The 21,064-nt window shown below is 42.4% G+C and overlaps 1 protein-coding gene across 2 annotated transcripts in view; it reads right to left on the bottom strand.

Moving 5' to 3' along the window:
* ift172 (intraflagellar transport 172) overlaps positions 1-21,064 on the bottom strand; it is a 183,177-nt gene that overhangs the window by 93,613 nt on the left and 68,500 nt on the right. For both annotated transcript variants that reach the window (XM_068024099.1, XM_068024100.1), the window contains exons 17-21: positions 19,234-19,370; positions 13,344-13,451; positions 7,366-7,450; positions 4,731-4,823; positions 377-454 (exon numbers count right to left, since the gene is read on the bottom strand). In XM_068024099.1, coding sequence (XP_067880200.1) covers positions 377-454; positions 4,731-4,823; positions 7,366-7,450; positions 13,344-13,451; positions 19,234-19,370 — 501 coding nt within the window. The remainder of the gene's footprint in view (positions 1-376; positions 455-4,730; positions 4,824-7,365; positions 7,451-13,343; positions 13,452-19,233; positions 19,371-21,064) is intronic.

The raw sequence follows: 21,064 nt of genomic DNA, 5'->3' as shown, positions 1-21,064 counted from the left end.
AAGGATGATTGGAGGAAAAATATTGGCTAGGGCAGCAGGAAATACCCCTATTCATCTCAGAATAGTACCATAGGATCGTTTATGTCCACCTGAGAGGGCAGATAGAGTCTAAATTTAATGTTTCATCTAGAAGACAGCAATGCAGCCTTAAATGCAGCACAAAATATTGATTCAATGATAAGATTTTCAAATTTGGCAAGTAAGATAAAGCACAAGCAATTCAACACACATTCTTCTTCACGATTTTGACCCCACTTGCCCATATTCCTTTGTGGATAAATATTTAGTCATTACTCAGCTGGCACTTCAATAACCAACCTGAACTACCGCAAACATCAACATTCCACTACACTGGTCAATCTGCAGAGTAAATTACCTTGGCTTCAGCAACCATAATACATTCATCCCACATGTGTAGCTCCTGATACATATCCATGGCTTTATCAACAGCATTCTAGGAAAAGATTGATATTTGTTAAAATAATATTCTAAAGACAAGTACCAATATGCTAGAAACTGTGGATGTACACAATACAGAAAAGAAACTAATATCACACTATATTTTATATCAAAACACTATTAAAAAGAGAATAGATTGGATCTATTAAACCGACAGTCAATAAATTTGATATACATATATCAAAAAATTGAAACCATAGGTTGACTGGCACCTTCCGTTTATAGGCTGCACAATAAATGATGTTATTGCATTATATTTTTATTCAAAAAAAACTGTGCAGAAAAGGCTTCTAAAGTTAAGAGTATATCCTTTCACATTTAACTTATTTAAAATGATATGGAAGAAGTTTTATTGTATTATACAAAGTTACAGATGCTTTGGAGTAAATAGACTGAAAAGTAGTTGAGAACTTGTGAGGATAGCAGACGCATAAGAGTAGATATTAACTCACCCATCTGGTAGGACAAAGCGGTCCTTAAATTTCAGTGCTATACTTACTATGCACTGCCATTTTCCATGGGCCTTCACTGAGGTGGCAGACCCCCACTTACAACAGGCGGAAGCCTCATCAGTACATTTAAATCGGGGTGCTATGATGTCAACAGGATCCTGATGCCATTTTCACTCACAAAAGCAGAAGTGCAGTGCTGGACACACCCAGTAATACAGGGTGTTACAAGTATTAAATGGCTGTTGGAAGTGTCATTTCAACAGGCATTCACCTACCGGCACTCATTATTGCTGTCTGCATTTGACCTACTGGATTTCTTCACTCATCTTTCCACTGAAAAGGCATTGATTTTACTTTTCTTCTGCTTCTAAACCTTCAAGAAATTCAAGATGAAAGTCATCCTGACCACTTTAGTGTACTTATGGGAACTGGAGTAACAGGAGCAGTCGTAGCAGGTCAAGAAATCTCAAGGAGCTACAGTTAGCGCCCTAAGGAAACCATATGTGGATAAAATAAAAACAGAAAGTGCTGGAAATACTCAGCAGGTCAGGCAGCATCTGTGTTTGAGTGATATGCTCGTCATAGCTGTAGATGTGATGCATGTGAGGTTGGCAGCATTGGTAGATATGTGAGGGTGATGTGGAGTATCTGGATATTAGGCATGAATCCTGAGTGCCAGGGAGTGCTGCTGAGTGAGCAATGGTAGTGTGGTGCATTTGAGCAGCAGAGATAGGTGGTGTGGCAGGTAGTTGTCTTGTGGAGATGCATTCAATGCCATTGACCACCCACGTAAGTTCATTAGGCTTCTTGCAGCACTGCTTCTAGGTCCTTGGGTCTAGACCTTCCTGATCACCTGCTCCCACTCCCTTCTGAGGGTGGTCCTTGAAGGTTGCCTGGCCCCGTGCAGAACCATGGCATCTCTCCTCCTGCCCAGCTGCACCACTAATGCCTCCATCACTATGGATCCCTCTGTCTGCCCTGGTGTTCATTTTGCTGATCCGAACTCTATACTAGCCTCCAAGATACGTGCAGTTAGTATCTTAAGCTGGAGGCTGCAAGTGTAAAATCGGCAGCAACATGCCACCATCCTCAAAGTTCTCAGGGACATTGGATTCTACAGGCCCTGTTGCAAGAATTTACATTACAGACACCTTTTATGCAGCTTTCCTTTAAGAGACAGCCTGCTTTTAAGAAGAGCAGGCTGCCTGTACAAGATGGTCTGCGGACAACGCTGCTGGGACTGCCCACTATGTGCAGAGCTCGCCAGCAGTGCTCCAATTAGAGAGCAGCACTGGAGGTGCACCAGCTAGTGCCACATTCAGATGAAGTGAGTATAGAAATTTGTGCGTGTTGCCCACCTTGATGTGAACAGGCGTGAGCACTTGACAAATTGCGACCTCCATGCTGAAAATTGGGGCAACCCAGTTTCTAGCCATATATGTCCAAACTAAGTTAGCTCCAATTTTCTGAGAAGCATAGGGCAACAGCAGCAGTTGGCAGCCAAAGCTATGATCCAGTAGTGATTCTCCAACACTTCAACTGATCTATTCCTCTCCCTAACCCGGCCCACTGCCACTCCTAAATAGCACCTTCCACAGTCTTTCTACTCTGCAATAAAGAATTTCCAACCTCTGACCAACTTTCATATGCATGCCACCTAACCTTGCAGGCTCAGTGACTACAATGGAATCACATTGAAGACAAAGTTACAAAGTCAAAAGCTTTTTTTTACCCCTGCCACAAGACCAATTATCATAATTCTGCTCCTGTATTAACCCTTTCTGAAGTGACTTCTTGCCTATTCTACTATTTCCATGAGGTGCTCCCTCAGTAGTTTAAACATGAATGATGGAAGATTGCAGTTGCACATATAAGGGTTTTTGAGATGACCTATCTAAATCCCTTCAAGCCAAGAAAGGACCAGCTGTATATTGCAGCATCTCGGCTGCTGGTGTACTCTGCCTTCTGAAACCATGCTGGGCAATGGTCAAGGGAGTGATGAGGGAGCATCTTAAGAGAGGGAAGCATGTGCCATTGCTACTCCTGTGGGGCTGCGGTTCATAACACTTAACTGATCAATGGGAGAGTGCACTGCAGGAGATCAATGGAATGATTGATGCTGCATGCGTTGACACATGAGCCTCCTCACCTCAGATCTGCTGCAGCAACCCTTTGGGCACTTTCCTGCCATTGTGGGGGAATGACATCACCTACTCCAGGAGCACCTCCACTGCGGTACCAAAGGATCAAAGCACTCTTGCTTGAGGCACATTGTTCTCCAGAAACCATCCAGTAGCAGCATAGGTTTGCACTAAGTTGAATGACACTAGGTGTTCAGAATTGCAATTACGCTTTGAATGGGCAGTGGGCTTGCAGGAAATCCTATCCCTGAATTGGGAGGGCTGTGTGTCACCACCGAAAAGTCTACCAATGGAATGTAAATGCGTTTCAACCATCAAAATGGTGCAGGCCTCAGACTTATGTGGTGTTCTGTTGCAAGGCCTGCCAAAAAAAGGCCACAGTAAAAATTAGCCCTATTAAGTTCAACTGCTGAACCCCACACCATGATTACATTTAATTATGCTTTTGTGAGTCATTTACAGTGCTACAGTGGGTTGTGATATCTCAACATACAGCCGCTAAACATCAAACAGTAAAATTTACAAACAAAAGATTGAAATATGCCAGGACTTGCATGGACACAGTCTCTGTATACCATTTAGAACAATGCAACATAATTCAGACATACATATTTCACACTTAAAGATCTATTGCTTAGACCACTTATTAACCTATGTATCCATGCAAACAGAATAACTATTAGCCTCCTCCATGGGGGACATTGGCGGGGGGCAATGAAGATCGGTGCGGGGGGCAATGAAGATCGGTGCGGCAGAGGCCGTCAGTGACCCCGACGGCGACAGGCCCCGTGCCGATCTCGGTGGCGAGGCCTTGTGGCAGCCACTCCACCGCTCAGCGATGGGACCCCCCATTTAAATATGTAAATTAATTTACATACCTGATTTAATGAAGGCCCCGTCGCCTCCTAAATTGCCACATCGATCTTCATTCAGGAGGCTGACAATGCCATGTCTTTGAATCCCTGTTCGGGGAAATGTGGTACAACATCTGTGGGGAGGGGAGGAGGAGGATTTTTTCTCTGCGCGGGAGGAGGGGGAGCAAGGTTGAAATGATGCAGACTGGTCGGGGGAGGGGGTGATGGGAAGGGGTAAAGGGCAAAGTTGCTGAACATTGGAGGGGGGAAAAGGGCAAATTCTGGGTATTCGCATTCTGCAGGGGAAAGGGCGCGAGTGGTCGGCAATGCCATTGTGGAGGGGAGGCGTGAAAATTAATTTAATGGTGTTATTTCTTTTTTTTGGTCATTGAACTGGCCTGCCCCTTTAATTTTAAAATCTTCATTAAGGGCTGTAAGCCCTTTAAGGCACCGGATGCCGTTACCTGCGGCGTCATCGTGGGGGGCGGGTGCAGCAGCCATGCAAATGAGCCGCCGCATTTGAAATCGCAGCGGCTCCGTGGCGCGGTGCCCGCATGGGCACGCTGAATGTTTTTACATTCACCACCTACTTCGGCGGCAGACTCTTAGAATCCAGCCCTATATTTCCACTGAAAAGCTGGAGGAAATTTTGGTTCTACTTGAAAATTATGTATTAAAGCAGTGTATGACTACAGTGAACTAAACTATACTAAGTATCATTAAAATTGCCCAAGTTTCAGGACAAATATAAAGAAAGCTCAGTGGAGCTGCACAATGCTATACTGGTAATGGTTTTAAATTATTTCATAATTTTGTACACGTACTTGTTCCAGATAATAACTTTCTGCTAATTTGTAGTTTTTCTCCAACATAGCCAATCGTGCACGAACAAGGTAATTGTCTGTCCCATCACCTCCCTAAAAATGATAAAATGAGAATTTGCTGTTTCATTATTTCATCGAGAACAATTAAACAGTAGTCTGATATCCAAACAAAGGTATACAATTGAACACTCTGATATAAGAACACATCTAAACTATCAAAATAATTGTTTGACTGGTACAACAACCAGTTCACAAAAAGGATATATGCATTTTTATCTCAGCTTCCATTTCCTTTGTAGTTAATTTGCATAAATACATGCAGGAACTGATCTTTATTTCCCAGTGTACAATTGTAGGTGCAGCACAATGGAGGTGCATTTTGAGACAGTGTATGCCATTTTCCTATTGGTCCACATTATCATGGACTTTAGGCACTGGTAGTGACCCTAATTAGGTACAGTAAAGAAACTTGAGAGAAATTCCCAGCATTACCTGGGCTTTAAATGGCAGCAGCAATATTAAATGGGCAGGTCAAAGGTAACAGTGCAACAATATCGTTGGAGAAAATGGAATCTGTCTTCAGATGTATTACACCTGGGCGGCACAGTGGCGCAGTGGTTAGCACCGCAGCCTCACAGCTCCAGCGACCCGGGTTCAATTCTGGGTACTGCCTGTGTGGAGTTTGCAAGTTCTCCCTGTGTCTGCGTGGGTTTCCTCCGGGTGCGCCGGTTTCCTCCCACAAGCCAAAAGACTTGCAGGTTGGTAGGTAAATTGGCCATTATAAATTGTCCCTAGTATAGGTAGGTGGTAGGGAAATATAGGGACAGGTAGGGATGTGGTAGGGATATGGGATTAGTGTAGGATTAGTATATATGGGTGGTTGATGGTCGGCACAGACTTGGTGGGCCGAAGGACCTGTTTCAGTGCTGTATCTCTAAAACTAAAACTAAAAACTAAAACCTAAAAAGGGACAGTCACAGAGTGATCAGATCATTATAGTGGAACTTTCAGGTTTCATAATACTCTATATGTGCCTCAAAAGACATGGTGTCAGCACTCCATTTCTTGCTTTTATCAACTATGGGTTCTCTGCTGATCACACAACAGCTAATCATTTGGGAAATTATACTTATATGACATCATAACTGTCGAACTATTATTTCAAAAATACTGAAGTTTTTATATATGCACTTTACATGATCATTTCCCAATAAATCCTATTTCAGATGAAGTCTAATGTAAATTCCAGCTACTCTTGTAAACAACGACGTCACCCAACATTAACAAGTCAGTGATAGCCAATGCTACAGGTGGGAAAATGCAGATTTATGTCCCTGATTTCAATGGAATAATCTGGATAAATCACAATGTCAATGGAAGGAGGAAAGGGAGAATAATCATTAAATAGTTTCTTAAAACAAAACAATGAGAAGAAGTGCACATCTCTGCCAAATGCAACTCCCTATCCAATTTACAGAAGAGGACATAAATGTCTATGCTTTCACTCTGGAAAAATCATCCTGCATGGAGAGGGAAAAGGAAGGAGCAAATCTAAAAACAATTCATAATGAATAAAGTCTGCCATCTGGTGTTGTAGATATGAAATTCAATCAATTTTACATTTTATCATGTGTAATAATTCCCATTTAATATGATACACAGGAACAGGGAATAGGCCATTCAGCCCCTCTCGCATGCTCCACTTTTCAGTCACATCATGACTCATCTGTACCTCAGCTCCATTTACCTGCCTGAGCTCCATATCCCTTGATACCCTTACCAAACAAAAATCTATCAATCTCAGTCCTGAAAACGCCATTGTCCTAGCGTCCACGGTCTTTTGGGGGGAGACTTCCAGATTTCTACTACTCTTTGTATGAAAAGTGCTCCCTGATTTCCTCCTGAATGGCCCGGCTCTAATTTTAAGATTATGTCTCCTCATTCTTGATTCACCTATCAGAGGGAATAGTTTCTCTGTATCTACCCGATCCAATCCTTTTAACATTTCAGTTCACCCATCACTCTTTCTATGCAATTAATACAAGCCAAGTTTTTGCAACCTATATCATAATTTAACCGTCTAAGCCCCAGTAGCAATCTGGTGAATCTGCACTGCATCACCTCGAAAGCCAAATATATCCTCCCTGAGGTGCGTAACTGAACACAGTACTCTAGCTGCGGTCTGACCAATGCTCTATATAAACATCTATAAACTGAAATTGTATATTTTTATTCAAACTCCACTTCTTTCCCTCCCTAGAAAATGTTGTGTGCTTGTAGAGTAAGCACCATCATTCTGCCCGGTGGCCATTATTTATTTATATGAATATATTTTAACTGTGGGGTGAAAAGTCTTTTTCCTAGATGAATATGGTCAATGACCATGTATGAAATTCATCATGTGCGCACTGCACTTTGATCTGAATCATCTTTAGTTTGTTAGAAGGTATATTATTCAGTACTTGCCAATACGTACACACAATTATTGTATAACACAATGCTTCAGCATACTTTTAAAAATTGATAAATATTTGTAGAATTTTTCAAACATAGGAAACAAATTTATTCAGATAAAGATTTACATCTATAGATTGGTATTCCTTTTTTATTGTTTGTTGCTAATAGTTCTACTTACATATTCTTTTGCTGCTTGGTCAGCAATCCGGTTAGTCTCACAAAGAAATTGAGCCTTAGTTACATCCCCAAGAGCAGCAAAGCATCTAAAAAATAGAAATACATGTGTCAAGACAGTAAGATTAAGGACTTAATTCTCAATTTTTTGCTTTTTTTCCTTTTATGTGTTTGAGTCATTTCTAACACTTTACATTATTTTGGCTCTTCTATCACTCATTGTGACATTAAGTCACAATTAAATACCCTGGATACAGCAAAGGCTATGGGCCCTGACAACATCATGAGTATTGTGCTGAAGATCTGCTCAGCAGAACTAGCGACTACCCTAGCTAAGGTGTTTCAGTAAAGTTACAACATTGGCATCTCCCTGACAAGGTGAAAAATTGCCCAGGGGTGTCCTATCTGCTAAAAGAAGAACCAATGTAATTCACCTAATCACTGCCCTATCAACTTCCTTGCAATCACCAGCAAAGTGATGGAATGAAACTTCAATAGGGCCATTAAGCCACACTTATTCACCTATAACCTGCTCACCGGCGCTCAGTTTGGGTTCAGCCAAAATTATTTGGCTCTAAACTTTGTCAAAACCTTGATTCAGATTGACATAAAAGCTAAAGGCTAATGCTAGAGGAGAGGTGACAGTAATTGCCCTTGTCATTAAGGTAGCCTTTGACTGAAATATCACCAAGAAGTCCAATGAGTGGGGCAGGTGGGGGGACCCTCCATCGCCTGGAATAAGAACTGATGCAAAGGACGAATATGGTCATGGTTGCTGAAGCTTTATTATCACGGTCCCACAATACCACTGGTAGAGCTCCTCAGGGCAGCATGTTTTGCCCAACTATCTCCAGTTGCTCCATCAATTACCTTCCTTTGTTACAAAGTCAAGAGTGTGGCTGTTTGCTCATGATTTCACAGAATTCAGCTCCATTCATAAATCCTCAAATGAGGCATCACATGCCAGCCTATAATAGGACTTTGACAATATCTGGGCTTGGACTGACAAGTAGCAGATAACATTCATGCTACAAGTGCCCAGCAATAATAACCTCCAGCAAGAAAAGGCCCCCACTTGACTTTCAATCGCACTATCATACAGTCTTCCTACCATCAAAATTTGTGGATCATATCTGACCAGAAGCTGAATTGGACAAGCCACATCAGCACTGTGACTACAAGAGCAGAGCAGAGGCTGGGTATTTTGTGATATGTGGCTCATCTCTTAGCCGCTTAATGCCTACCCACCACCTACAAGGCTCAAATCAGGCATTTGATAGAATATCCATCATTCACCTGGACGGGTGTAACTACAACACTTAAGGAGTTCATTATAACTCATAACAAAGTAGTCCACTTGATTGCCACACCACCACTGAATTCACTCTACCTCTAGTGTACTGTGACTGCAGTATGTACTATCTACAAGATACAGTGTAGCAACTTACCAAGCTCATTTTGACAGCATCTCCTAACCACATGACCTTGAATACCAAGAAGGACCAGCACAGCGTCATGAGAATAACATCACCTCCAAGTCATACACCATCCTGACTTGGACATATATTGCTGTTTCCTCATTGTTGTGCAGTCAAAATCCTAGATCTCCCTACTGACCACCATTGTGGGAACATCACCATCAAAGAAGAGGTCCATCACCGCCTTCCCTGGGCAATAAGGATTGGGCAATAAATGTGGCCTTACCAAATACCACCCTCATCCCGAGAACGAAATGTAAAATAATAGTCAGGATTTTTCTGTCAGCGGCGAAGGAATGGCACTTGCCACACACCTTGCTGACACCTGCACAGAGTTTTTGCAGGCTTCTCAGTGTAGATTTCCTCTAATCTGGTATTTTTTCCGGCACGGTGCCTTCCAAAGGGGATCTGTGGCATCTGTGAGCAGACAAGAAATGGCGAGGCTCTTCAACTGATCAGATTGAAGAATCATGGAGGCACAACAGCACAGAAGGATGCCATTCGGCCTACCAAGTCCATGTCGGATTTCTGCAGAGCAATCCAGTCAGTTCCATTCCCTTGCTGGTTCCCCAGAGCCCTGCAAGTTTATTTCCCTCACGTGACCATCCAATTTCCTTTTGAAATCATTCATCATCTCAGCTTCTGCCATCCTCATAGGCAACGAGTTCCAGGTCATTGCCACTCGCTGCATAAAAAAGTTCTTCCTCACATCCCTCCTGCGTTTCTTGTCCAAAACCTTAAATCTGTATCCGCTAGTCCTTGTAAAGCCTGGCTACCTGAGCCGAACCTGACTAGACCCAACTATATGTGTCAGGTTCGGGTCGGGTCAGATCGAAATTCCGAGTCGGGCTCAAGTCGGGTCGGGCTGGACACTGCTTCCGGGAAGTCATGGGATCCAGCCTACCCACGATTCCCCACAACTCCAGCTGCAGGAATAGCCTCATGCCGGAACAGATGAAGGAGATTCATGTTGGGACGGGTCAGGTCAGGCGCGAAAAAAATTACAGGGCTTGGGCTCGGGTTGGGTTCGGCTTGGCTGTGGTCAGTTCGCAGCTGGGTCGGGTTTTAATTTTATACCCGAGCCAGGCTTTAATTCCTTGTACAATCAGCTTATGGGAACAGCTGTTCTTTATCTATCTTATCTAAACCTGTCGTAATCTTGTACACCTCGATCAAATCTTCCCTCAATCTCTTTTGCTCCAGGGAGTACAACCCCAACTTCTCCAACCTAACCTTGTAACTAAAATCCCCCATCCCTGGAACCATTCTGGTAACTCTCCTCTGCACCCTCTCAAGGACACTCACATTCTTCCTAAAGTGTGGGGTTAGAACTGGGCACAATACTCCAGTTGGGGCTGCACTCGAGCTTTATAAAGGTTTAGCATAACTTCCCTGCTTTTGTACTCAATACCTCTATTTATGAAGCCCAAGACCCCATATGCTTTGCTAACTACTCTCTCAATATGTCCTGCCACCTTCAAAGATCTATACACATGAACCCCTTGGCCCTTCTATCCCATTTGGTCTATGTTGCCTCTCCATATCACCTCACACTTCTCTGCATTAAATTCCATTTGCCACTTGTCTGCCCATTCTGCTAGGCTGTCTATGTTCTGTTGCAGTCAACTGGTATCATCCTGGCTGGCTGCCAAACCTCCAGGTTTGGTATCATCGGCAAATTTTGAAAGTTGATTCTGTATTCCAATATCCAAGTCATTTTTGTATATCAAAAAGGCAGTGGTCCTAGCTCTGAATCTTGGGGAACACCACTGATTACTATCCTCAAGTCTGAAAAATAACTATTGACCATGACTCACTGATTTCTGTCCTTAAGCCAATTTGTTTTCCAAGTTAGCACTGACCCTCCTATTCCTTGAATCTCAATTTTGTTAACCAGTCTTTTATGTGGTAATTTGTCAAACACTTTCTTAAAATCCATATAGACAACATCCATTGCTTTCCCTTCATCAACCTTCACTGTTAGTAAGCAAAAAATTCAACCCTCATGAACACAAGCAGAGTCCAAACCAGAAAGCATATCACAGGAAATATAAATTAGATTATGTACAGAAAGTGAAATAACGATTGGGAAATACTGACGGGATTAAGTGAGAGATATAAAAGAGATGGACAGATTTTTCTTGTAAACATCTCCAACACTAATTTTCCTCTGAGGGAATAAGATTCCACACTTATAAAACTAATTTTTCAGGGTCAGAGAGGTCGTTTAACAGTAATCATCACTTATCATGCTTTTTTTTTTAAATCACTTACTCCTGAATGCACCAGCACTAAATTTTTCAGCCAATTTTACTACAGAATTAGTGGACAAGTATTCCAAATTCACATATCACAGAATTGTTACAGTTCAGAAGGAGGCCATTCGGCCCATCATGTCTGCTCCGGCTCTCCAAATGAATTAGTGCCATTCCCCCAACTTCTCCCCATAACTCTGCACATTCTTCCTTTTCACATAACAGTCTAATTCCCTTTTAAATGCTTCAATTGAAACTGCCTCCACCACACTCTCAGGCAGTGCATTCCAGTCCTTACCTCACTGTTCCATAGCATGAAAAAGTATTTCCTCATGTCGCTTTTGCTTCTTTTACAATTACTTTAAATCTGTGCCCTCTCGTTCTCAATCCTTTCACGAGTGGGAACAGTTTCTCCCTATCAGCTCTGTCCAGACCCAATGATTTTGAATACCTCTATCAAATCACCTCTCTGGTTCTTTTCTCCAAGGAAAACAGTCCTAACTTCTCCAATCTATTTTCATAACTGAAGTTCCTTATCCCTGGAACCATTCTAGTGTATCTTTTCTGCATTCTTTCCAATGCCTTCACATCTTTCCTAAAGTGTGGCACCCAGACCTGGATGCAATACTCCAGCTGAGGCTGAACTAGTGTCTTATACAAGTTCAACATAACCTCCTTGCTCTTGTACTCTATGCCCCTGTTAATAAAGCCCAGGATACTGTATGCATCATCAGCCACTCTCTCAACCTGTCCTGCCACCTTCAATGACTTAAACATGCCTACAACCAGGTCCCTCTACACCTGCACCCACTTCAGAATTGTAATTGTAGAACTGCAGTCAATTCAATGCAGTTGTGGCGAGGACTACAATAATGCACCCTTGTGGAGCTGTCAAGTATCTCTGGCAGCAACCAGAGTTGGTGCCTGATTTACTCTGTAATAACATTGAGTACTGATAGCATCTTCTTCTTTTGGGCCTCCTTATCTCGAGAGACAATGGATACGCGCCTGGAGGTGGTCAGTGGTTTGTGAAGCAGCGCCTGGAGTGGCTATAAAGGCCAATTCTGGAGTGACAGGCTCTTCCACAGGTGCTGCAGAGAAATTTGTTTGTTGGGGCTGTTGCACAGTTGGCTCTCCCCTTGCGCCTCTGTCTTTTTTCCTGCCAACTACTAAGTCTCTTCGACTCGCCACAATTTAGCCCTGTCTTTATGATAGCATCACTGATGTTGTTATCGCAAAACCCGGGCCAATATCTATTGTTGGCTTGAGACCTGGGTAAGCTTTCAGTAACATGCCTAGGAAATCAGCAGCAAACCCTGTCTGGTAATTGTTATTAGCTACTGGACCTTCCCCACTCCAGTGCAACTGAATAAAGTGAACAGAAGTCTTACTTTACAACATGGATTGAGCTAAATTCTCAAATATTTACATTTTCAATTACAAGATTTTTTTAACCCAATAAATTGTAGGAATACTATTCTTTGATTATTTTGATGTATTTGATAAATTATTGTGCCTTGGATATTCAGAACGTGTTCATTTCAATTTGTCATTTAGGTAACAAGTTCAGAACACATTTGAATGCACATAATTCGTATTTATTTAATAGATAAATCCCTTTATTCATTGATTGCAAACATTCCACGTCCATCATTCACTTGTATCTTATATGCAATTTATTCACATTATGGCAGTGAAGCATTATAATAAAGGCTACAGAATATTAAGTTCCCTACTTAGCTCAGCTGTGAGAACCTGATCTATGTAGACCAAACAAACTCAAAACTGCTCTCTTTATCTAATCCCAGCTCTGGCAGCAGCAGGGAAAGCATCATAATTTGACTTGGCACACTGGGTGGTGCAAGAGGAAAATTGTCAGGGTTTAGCACTCCTGATCATTATCAAGGAGTCCCCGCTGAAGTTCACGTGTGTGCAAGTTTGATGGCAGTATTAGGTTTGACAACGATACCTCCCCTGGAAAAGTCAAGCAGCCTGCAAACACTCACCGCCAAGGCTCAGACTTGAAAGGCTTCTTAAACAAGGCACCTCAAGGAATGGAGGAAGTACACCCAATCACTCTTATTTTATACATTATTTAGTCATATTATTGTAGTGAAGGAGTGGCAGTGTCACCAAGTTCTAAGAATGTAACCGTTAGTGGATCAGTCCAGTCCATCTATTTCATTGTACTATACTAAAAGAATCTTTTCCTCTTTGGTTCCCCTAATAGTACAACAAACTATTATTACCTCTCTGCAATATGTAACTGCTGGGCTTCCAATGAAAGTTTGCTTAATGTTTTCCACATAGCTTCAGTCTCTGATGACATTTCCAATGTTTCCAGGAAAGCAGTAGCCCTGGAAAAAATATCAATACTTACACTCATCACATTGTAAGAAAAACAGTGAAGCATTTCTCCAAACATGGATTTTTTTTACCTCTAATTTGAGCCCAAGGAGGTAATCAGTATAATATATACGAGACATTCAGTGGTTCTGTCATTTCTTACATTAATTGGTATCAAAAATCTTAAAACATTAATTTTTTGAACAGAAAGAGATTTTGGCAGATGGGAGGGGTGTGGAGAGCTCGCATTTTTGCATATGGAGTGGGTACTACTGTCCTCTAAATCTTAGACTTATATTCTTCTTCCTGCCATTCAGCAAGTTGTATCAATCTGCCCAGCAGGGATGTCCAACTTCTTGGAGCAGGAAGACACATCTATTTGTCACAACAGTGAATGGGCTGCATATGACATCAAAAGGAGTGCAATAAGCTAAAATGCAAGTCCCCACCCCCATTCACAAAAAATTCAAAGCACCCGAACACAAAAATGCAAGCCCTCTCATATGCAAACATTTCATGCCTTCCCTAAAAACCCTTAGTATCCAAAGCTCCCTGCATTAAGAATATGTACCTTACTTAGCTTTTTACTATTTATTCAATGCTCTGGTCCACCACTGTCCACTGTCCTGGTTGTTGTGTGCTTCCTACAGCTCACTTTGCCACTTTTTCTGCTGTTGCTGTAACCATCATTACTTTGTCCGTGTCCTCTGTCAACATTCCCAACACAATCCAGAAGACAGCTGCATGGTCTGCGTGCTAGGAAGCTTCAACCTCAGCTTATGAAGCTTCCTAGCCCTTAAACACTCAATTCCTGATTCATGTTAAAAGGTTGCTCAGCTATTTACAATATATATATAAATGATTTAGACGAAGAGACAGAGAGTAATGTATCTAAGTTTTCTGATGATACAAAGCCAGTTGGAAATGCAAGCTGTGAGGAGGACACAAAGAGGCTGCAAAGAGATATAGACAGGTTAAGTGAGTGGGCAACGAGGTGGCAGAAGGTATATAATGTGGGGAAGGGCAAGGTTATTCACTTTGGTTGTAAGAGTAGAAAAGCGGAATTGTTTTTACAAGGCGTGAAACTTGTAAATGTTGATGTTGAGAGAGACTTGGGTGTACTTGTACAAGGAACAAAAGAAGTTAGCATGCAGGTACAGCAAGCAATTAAGAAGGCAAATTGCAAGGGGATTGAAGTACATGAATAAAGAAGTCTTGCCATAGTTGTACAGGTCTTTGGTGAGAACACATCTGGAATACTGCGTCAAATTTTGGTTTACGAATGTAAGGTTGGAAATACTTGCATTGGAGGCAGTACAGTGAAGGTTCACCAGATTAGTCTTTGGAATGAGAGAGTTGTCCTCTGATGAGAGGCTGAGGAAATTAGATCCCTGGAGTTTAGAAGAATGAGAGGTGATCTCATTGAAACATCCAAGGTCACAGGCTGCATTTTGTAGTCCCACCGCCATGAGCAGCAGCGGGCGTGGAAAATGGCGGGCCGTACCCCACAGGGCCCCCGTCACCTTGATTCTGCGGCGGGCGGTCACTTTACATATTGACGGCAGCTGCCCCCTCCAATCATGTGACAGGCGAGCCATTGGCGACGCCATTCACAACGCCACCTGATGTGGAAGCAGGTGTCGGTGCCATTTTTAAAAGGATGCCAGCCCTGCAGACAGTTCAACAAAATGCAGAGTTGACCCCTTCCTCCACTTCCCTATACAAATACTGCAGTGTTGACCCCTTCCCCACTTCTCTATACAAATACGAACATACGAATTAGGAGCAGGAATAGGTCATTCGGCTCCTTCAAGCCTGCACCGCCATTTAATAAGATCATGGCTGATCTGATTGTGGCCTCAATTACATTTTCCCGCCTATCCCCAATACTCTTTGACTCAAGAATTTATCTACCTCTGCCTTAAAAATATTCAATGACCCTGCCTCTACCACTCTCTGAGGAAGAGTTTAGTTTAGAGATACAGCACTGAAACAGGCCCTTCGGCCCACCGAGTCTGCGCCGACCATCAACCACCCATTTATACTAATCCTACACTAATCCCATATTCCTACCACATCCCCACCTGTCCCTATATAGTTCCCTACCACCTACCTATAATAGGGGCAATTTATAATGGCCAATTAACCTATCAACCTGCAAGTCTTTGGCATGTGGGAGGAAACCGGAGCACCCGGAGGAAACCCACGCAGACACAGGGAGAACTTGCAAACTCCGCACAGGCAGTACCCAGAATCGAACCTGGGTCCCTGGAGCTGTGAGGCTGCGGTGCTAACCACTGCGCCACTGTGCCGCCCGCACAGAGAGTTCCAAAGACTCTCAACACTCAGAGAAAAAACTTCTCCTCTTCTCCATCTTAAATGGGTGACCCCCTACTGTTAAGCTGTGTCCCCTAGTTCTAGTCTCTCCCACAAGGGGAAACATCCTTTCAGCAACCATCCTGTCATGCCCCCTCAGGATCTTATGGGCTGAATTTTACTGGCCCCCCAATGTTGGGGGTCATGGGAGGGCCCGGAAAATGCCTCCACGAGAGGTCCCCCACGGGCCTCGACACTGGGAAGACCCTGGCCCATATTACCGGCAGCGGCGAGGCTTTGTGGCAGCCAGCCCGCCACTTGACGACGGGGCCAAAATTTCAATATGTTAATGTATTAATGCCTTACATGCTGCCACTCCAATATCGAGGAGGGTTGGGTTATGGTTAGGGTTTGTAGATCCGAGTGGAACACTGTTTGGGGAGGGGTGGGGGAGCAGGTAAGTTTTCAGGGCAGGAACGGGGGAGTGGGCTTAAAATGTTTTCGATTGGTCTGGGGGTGGTAGGAAAGGGTAAAGTTCACAGTTTATAAACTTTGTGGGGGGCAAGGTTGGATCACGAGGTAAGTTTTTGTTGGGGAAGGGTTGAGGGGTTTGAATCTTTTATTAAATTTTCTTACATTAAATTTATAATGGCTATAACTTTAAAAATTCAAATTCAATGGAAGGGCTTGAAGCCTTTTAAAAATGGTGCCGGTGCCTGCGCAGGGGTGGCGGTCTGCCTCGGCCATGTAAATAAGCCGCCACATTTAATATCACGGTGGCTTCGCGGAGCAAATCCCGCGTGCGCGCCCCACCATCTTTGAAGCTTACCGCCGAGATCAGCGACGAGTTGGTAAAATGTAGCCCTATATGTTTCAATACGATTACCTCTTATTCTTCGAAACTCCAACGGATACAGACCCAACCTTTCTAACCTTTCTTCATCAGATAACTCACCCATCCCAGTTATCAGACCAAAACTGTACACAGTATGCCAGATGTGGTCTCCCCAATACCCTATACAGCTGTAGTAGACATCCCTACTTTTATATTCCAATTCCCTTGCAATAAATGACAACATTCCATTTGCCTTCTTAATCACTTGCTGCATCTGCATACCAACCTTTTGTGATTCATGTACCAGGATACCCAGATCCCTCTGTATCTCAGAGTTCTGCAATCTCTCTCCATTTAAATAATATTCTGCTTTACTATTCTTCCTGCTAAAGTGGATAAGTTTACATTTTCCAACATTATACTCCATTTGCCAATTACTTAACCTATCTATGTCCCGTTGCAGACTCCTTATGTCCATTTCACAACTTACTTTCCTCCCTATCTTTGTGTCAACAGCAAATTTAGCAACCATGCATTCGGTCCTTTCATCCAAGTCATTGATATAAATTGTAAATAGTTGAGGTCCCAGCACTGATCCCTGTGGCACTCCATTTGTTACTTCTTGCCAACCCAAAAATGACCCATTTATGCCTACTCTCTGTTTCCTGTTAGCTAACCAATCCTCTATCCATGCTAATATGTCATCCCCAATGCCATGAGGTCTTATTTTGCTCAGTAACCTTTGATGTGGTGCCTTGTCAAATGCCTTCGAGAAATCCAAGTATAGCACATCTGCACGTTCCCCTTTATCCACGTTGCTTGTTACTTCCTCAAAGAACTCCAATAAATTAGTCAAATTTGATTTCCCTTTCACAAAACCATGTTGACTCTGCTTGATTATACTGAGATTTTTTAAGTGCCAGGCCATTTAAATTAATGCAAACATCTAATTAGCATATGGCAAGCAGGGTCCTGTCGCAGAGCAGCGGAAGGGCCGCCACAGAGCTAGCCCGCTGCCAGGAAGATCGGGCCTGGCAACCCTGGCGTCAGGTTCTGTGGCGGCCATTGCCGATCCAATGCTCCGTCCTCCCGCCACGGAACCAGACGTTGGGCTGGGAACAAAATCCAGATCTATGAATGGGATTGACACTGATATGTTGTTTTCCCTGACTGGGAAATCTAGAGCAATGGGGCACAGTTTCAGGATAAGGGGCCGATCATTTAGGACTGAGACTCAAAGGGTTGTGAATCTTTGGAATTCTCTACCCCAGGGGTTGTGGATGCGCTTTCATTGAATATATTTAAGGCTACTATAGACAGGTCTTTGGTCTCTCAGGGAATTATGGGATATGGTGAACAGGTGTGAAAGTGGAGTAGAAGCCCAAAATCAGCCATGGTCATACTGAATGGCAGAGCAGGCTCGACAGGCCTTATGATCTACTCCTGCCCCTATTTCTTAGGTTCTTACATTCTTCCTTTGTCTCAATCCACCTATCAGGGAGCAGCCTCTTCTAACCCTCCAAGTCTGAGAATTTTCAAAAAGCTGAGGCTGAAAGTCTGCACTGCACACAAGTGTGCAAAGAAGAAAGGAATCAGGGGCTTAGGGAAGGAGCTTGCCTCTTAAACACCACTGCTCTAGAGGAGAGCAAGCTTCCAGACCAGCTGGGTAGACTCAGCCAATACAAATCATAAAATCACACTTCACATAGTGTAACCAGCACAAATCTAGTATTTGTACCAGTTTATCATAAACTACTAATCAAACTTAATGTAGAACATTTAAGTCAAAGGAACAATATAACTGAGCAACCAATGGGAAGATTAGCTAAATTTTTGTTATGCTTATAATAGTGCCCTCTGATTTTCTTCTTTGAAGGGCGGCACAGTGGCTCAGTGGTTAGCACCGCAGCCTCACAGCTCCAGCGACCCGGGTTCAATTCTGGGTACTGCCTGTGTGGAGTTTGCAAGTTCTCCCTGTGTCTGCGTGGGTTTCCTACGGGTGCTCCGGTTTCCTCCCACAGCCAAAAGACTTGCAGGTTGATAGGTAAATTGGCCATTATAAATTGCCCCTAGTATAGGTAGGTGGTAGGGGAATATAGGGACAGGGGACAGGTGAGGATGTGGTAGGAATATGGGATTAGTGTAGGATTAGTATAAATGGGTGGTTAAGGGTCGGCACAGACCCGGTGGGCCTGTTTCAGTGCTGTATCTCCAACTCAAAAAAAAAATCAAAAGGAACCCCAGACCAAAGTTTTTTTTAAGTGCAACGTTTTAATCATTTCCACTACCTTCAAAATAATTTCTATTATTTAAAGTTCTGTGTATAAACAAAATGGTGCATTTTGTCTACATAATAAGTTCCAGTGTATTGCACCTGAAATATTAAAACTGTATCACTAAAATAGCTTGGTGCAAAAGATCCAAATCTAAGCAGATTTTTTTTTCCAAGATTGCATTTATGATATTATGTACTTGTTGCTGCAGAAAGCTGTGCAAACTCAAATCCCACATGGAATATCAATTCATTTTGATCTGACTATAATCAGAAGAAGCTGAGGTTGCAGCTTTTTGGAAAAAAAAACAAAATTCAGAAGGCCAACTTCCAATATCAAATAACTGAAATGTTAATGGTCATTACCAACCTGTTATAATCTCCATCATCAATCGCTGTGCCAAATTCAATCAGCCCTTCATCCAGAGTGTAAGAAATAGTATTCACTCCCTCAGTGACTATGACTTCTGTTTTACCATTACTCCGCTCCAGATCTACAATATCACCCTGTACAGAAAAGAAAGAAAAATAAAACAGTCAACCAGCAAAACATTTCAAAATCGAGTAAGGGTAATATAACAAGCAAGCATTTATGAGTCAATTATCTCATCACGCTCCAACTCCATCCCGATGTCCCAAATTATATGCTTTTTAAACTGTGGCCCAATTTGAGAGATCAAAGCAAACCATCTGAAATGTTAACTCATTCAAGAAATGTATCCTCAAGAGGCTAGATATTGCTCATGAACAATCATTATAAATAGATTATACTATAAGCTCGCTACCTACCTCGAATGCCAAAGATTTTAACAATTCAAAAAGTAGTTTGCTAAAAAATTTGCTCCAGTCTAGTTAAGCACATTAAGATCTTTGTATGTTAGGTGATTTAACAATATTATGAGCCAGAAGTGTAAGGAGGACAATGAAGACAAAGAAATTGAAATGGGATATCAACAGGCAAATCAGAGATTTCTCATCCATGTTCCATCAACCCAAAGGCACTCTTTGTCATCTAGTGTTTCTCATCAGATACAGCATGGACTGAATACAGAAGTTCTATTGTAAACCAGCATTGAGCTCAACCCCAAACTAAGAATTAATTCTTCTACTTCACAACTAGTCATTCTTGTGGCTTCTCTGAACAAAATTGCTAATTTAATGACCAATCATTGGCAAATTAGCAGCTGTTTTTGTCAGAGACGTGTTCACTTGGAAGTAGGTTGACATTGTCAAAACATATTTCCCTTACAGGACTTTTAAAACTGCTACAGCCAACAGTATGGAGGTATTTTCAGTAAATCAATTAATCTTGGTTGGATCTCAAACCACACAAACATTACATATAAATGAGGCATATCTACATGCCTAACTTGCCAAACAATACAGTACAAGATACTGGCTCGAACTATGGATAGTGAATCTTAAGGCTGAGATAGACAGAGTTTTGGTCTCTCAGGGAATCAAGGGATATGGGGAACAGCTGATGCCTTTCCACCTTTGAGAACTTGAGCATGTGTTTCACTCTTGACAGTGGTGGAAAATTAGCAGTAATAGGAAAAGGAAGTATGGCAGAGCGTGCAACTAACTATCGGCCGATCTACAACCATCAGAGGTCTGCCACTGCCAAAGTGAAATTTAACCTCCTGGTTTTCAATGCAGCTCAAAATAATGGAATTTAGCCTCTCCTTCTGCAAGGGTTGCTTGTGAAATGAGCATAAACCAGTTCCCTGTGGGGTCACCAGACATAAATAGCCAAAATGTACAAAAATTGCACTTGCACTGATAGATACCAAAAGAATGGTTGAAGTAGAAAGTTTATGAAAAAAATATCATATTGGGATGTGTTGTTCTGAAGGTTGACATTAAAGGAACAATGGTTAGCTGGAGTACTTTTAGTAAAAGCCCTCCACCATTTGTCCATTTAAAAAAAAACTGAACTATTTCTGTTTTCCACTCATACCATGTAATCAGTACATAACTATCCTTAAAATAAAAGCAAAATACTGCGGATGCTGGAAATCTGAAACAAAAACAAGAAATGCTGGATTCACTCAGCAGGTCTGGCAGCATCTGTGGAAAGAGAAGCAGAGTTAACGTTTCGGGTCAGTGACCCTTCTTCGGAACTGACAAATATTAGAAAAGTCACAGATTATAAACAAGTGAGGTGGGGGTTGGGCAAGAGATAACAAAGGAGAAGGTGC

The sequence above is a fragment of the Heterodontus francisci genome, chromosome 3 (assembly GCF_036365525.1).
Source record: "Heterodontus francisci isolate sHetFra1 chromosome 3, sHetFra1.hap1, whole genome shotgun sequence".
NCBI classification, from domain to species: Eukaryota; Metazoa; Chordata; class Chondrichthyes; order Heterodontiformes; family Heterodontidae; genus Heterodontus; species Heterodontus francisci.
This window is presented reverse-complemented; position numbering and strand designations above follow the sequence as displayed.